Source organism: Octopus bimaculoides, chromosome 20, assembly GCF_001194135.2.
Source record: "Octopus bimaculoides isolate UCB-OBI-ISO-001 chromosome 20, ASM119413v2, whole genome shotgun sequence".
Taxonomy (NCBI): Eukaryota; Metazoa; Mollusca; class Cephalopoda; order Octopoda; family Octopodidae; genus Octopus; species Octopus bimaculoides.
The window spans coordinates 44,574,951-44,577,125 of record NC_069000.1 but is presented as its reverse complement, the minus strand read 5'-3'; the positions used below and the strand labels follow the sequence as shown (position 1 = coordinate 44,577,125).

The following is a 2,175-nucleotide window of genomic DNA, read 5'->3' as shown; positions in this document are numbered from 1 at the left end:
GGAAGAAGAAGAAGAAGATGATGAAGAAGAAGAAGTACACTCCTGTAATGTTAATTTATTAATAATAATAATTCTATTCTCCAAGAAGAAACGGGAGTAGTAGTATTAGTAGTAGTATTAGGAGGAGGAGGAGGAGGAGAAGAAGGAGGAGGAAGTTCTACTCCGCCCTCGATGTTGTTTATTTTTTAATCAACCCTTTCTATCAATTTTTTTTCACTAACGGAATATTAATTGCAATTAATTATCAAAATAGCAATTACAGTTTCAGTCTATTTCGATGAATTAATTACATTAGTCTCACCACATATCAATTAGTTTAATTACGATATTCTAATTAGAATTACATTGATTAAACATTGCTAATTATATAATTTATGAATTATGAAAACGTTGAAACATGACAGAACGAAAAACAAAATATATTTACGAGTTTTGCTTTCTTGAAGTTGCGAGTTCAAATCCTACCAGAGTCAGCTATGACTTTGAATATTTTCTGGTGTAAAAACTAAAGATTATCTTCGAGCTGACGATCGAACCTGTATGTAGTCACTCGACGAACTAGAAATTGGAAATTTCCCACAAATCACACTGTATCATTTTAAAATGGTAAGGCCATATTTTATAAAATAGCTTCTAATTTTGGCACAAGGTCACCGATTTTAGAGGAGGAGTTAAGAAGTGTTACATCGACGCTAGTGTTCAAATGGGACTTAGTTTTATTGGCCCTGAAACGATGAAAAGGTAGAATCGACCTCGGCGGAATTTGAACGTACAACGTAAAGAACCGAAGAAATTTCGCTTAGAATTTTGTCAGATTCTTTATTGATTCTGCCGGCTCATCGCCTTTGCTTTCAGATTTTGGCACAAAGCCAGAAATTTTGAAGGGATTAGTCGATTACATCGACCCCAGTCGATGTAATTGTTTTAGATTATTTTGTAAGCTTATAATATTTCGGGAAAAAATTCTCCCTTTCAAATAGATGAAAGAAAATAAACAAAAGTTCGAGAAATGTGGTGTTAACGACAAGTATTTCACAAAACATTATAATACACCTAGAAGCAAAAGGTTACTTTGTTTATGATCTGTAATCTATCAGTGTGACAAACTGAAGATCGCTAAAGAAAGCATCTGTCTTAAAAATAAGTAATGGAATCGATGTGGTCGATTAAACCCCGCTCAAGGCGGCGCCGCAGTTTGGATGCAGTCCGTTCACTGAAATAAGCAATAATACAAAAACATATAATTAAGATTTACCTCTTTGGGTAAGGTTTGAAACGTGGGCAGCTTGTCTGTGCAATTATGGACATCAAAGGTTATCCGGAATACATTCGTTATCAGTTTTTCCACCTTCACTTGTTTCATAGCAAGTCTGGGATTCAGCGGCGGTAACTGCCGCACTGTGGCACCGGCAAGTTCTGAAAAGAAATATCAATACAAGTAAAGCTACTTTTTAAACGTACCCACTTCTCATTTCATTTTTGGGTGGTACCCTTAACCTGTCGCTCGATTTAACACTACACCTGACATGGCGGGTGTTTTTTTAGCGAAGACCACTCTGGCTGTCCTACTACCCATGACCCAGAGGAACATTGAGGATGAGATAATCGAAGGAGAAAGAGATAGAGGTGGGGGTTGCATCAGTGCCCAACTGCAACTGGGTAGATATGAGCATCGTGAAATGAAGAACCTTGCCCAAGGACACAGCATGTCGCCTGGTCTAAGAAACAAACTTCCGAGTGAACATAAACTCCTTCGCCACGCAGACACTACGGGTTTCTCACAGGAAAGAGGAACTACAAGTGAAACATAACCAAAACACCTGACAACCTACCTGACATTATGGTTCCGTCTGTGATGAATTTCAAACTAATGGCGTCCATCAAAAGAATCAGATTGTTTTTCCGTTCTATTTTTATTTCTTTCAGTTTGTACATTATTCCGCCAGTCACTTTGATAGAATCTAACACGTCCCAGCAGATATATTTCCACCTAAACGTAAAAGATTAAAATAATAATAATAATAATAATAATAATAATAGTAATAATAATAATAATAATGATGATTAAAACAACTAAATTATATATATATATATATATGTAGACACACACACACATGCACACGCACACGCACACACATACACACACACACACACACACACACACACACACACACA

The 2,175-nt window shown here is 36.4% G+C and overlaps 1 protein-coding gene across 1 annotated transcript in view; it reads right to left on the bottom strand.

The window, feature by feature from the left end:
- LOC106870093 (fibrocystin-L) overlaps nucleotides 1-2,175 on the bottom strand; it is a 69,646-nt gene that overhangs the window by 45,953 nt on the left and 21,518 nt on the right. The window contains exons 16-17 of the mRNA XM_052974982.1: nucleotides 1,833-1,990; nucleotides 1,256-1,416 (exon numbers count right to left, since the gene is read on the bottom strand). Coding sequence (XP_052830942.1) covers nucleotides 1,256-1,416; nucleotides 1,833-1,990 — 319 coding nt within the window. The remainder of the gene's footprint in view (nucleotides 1-1,255; nucleotides 1,417-1,832; nucleotides 1,991-2,175) is intronic.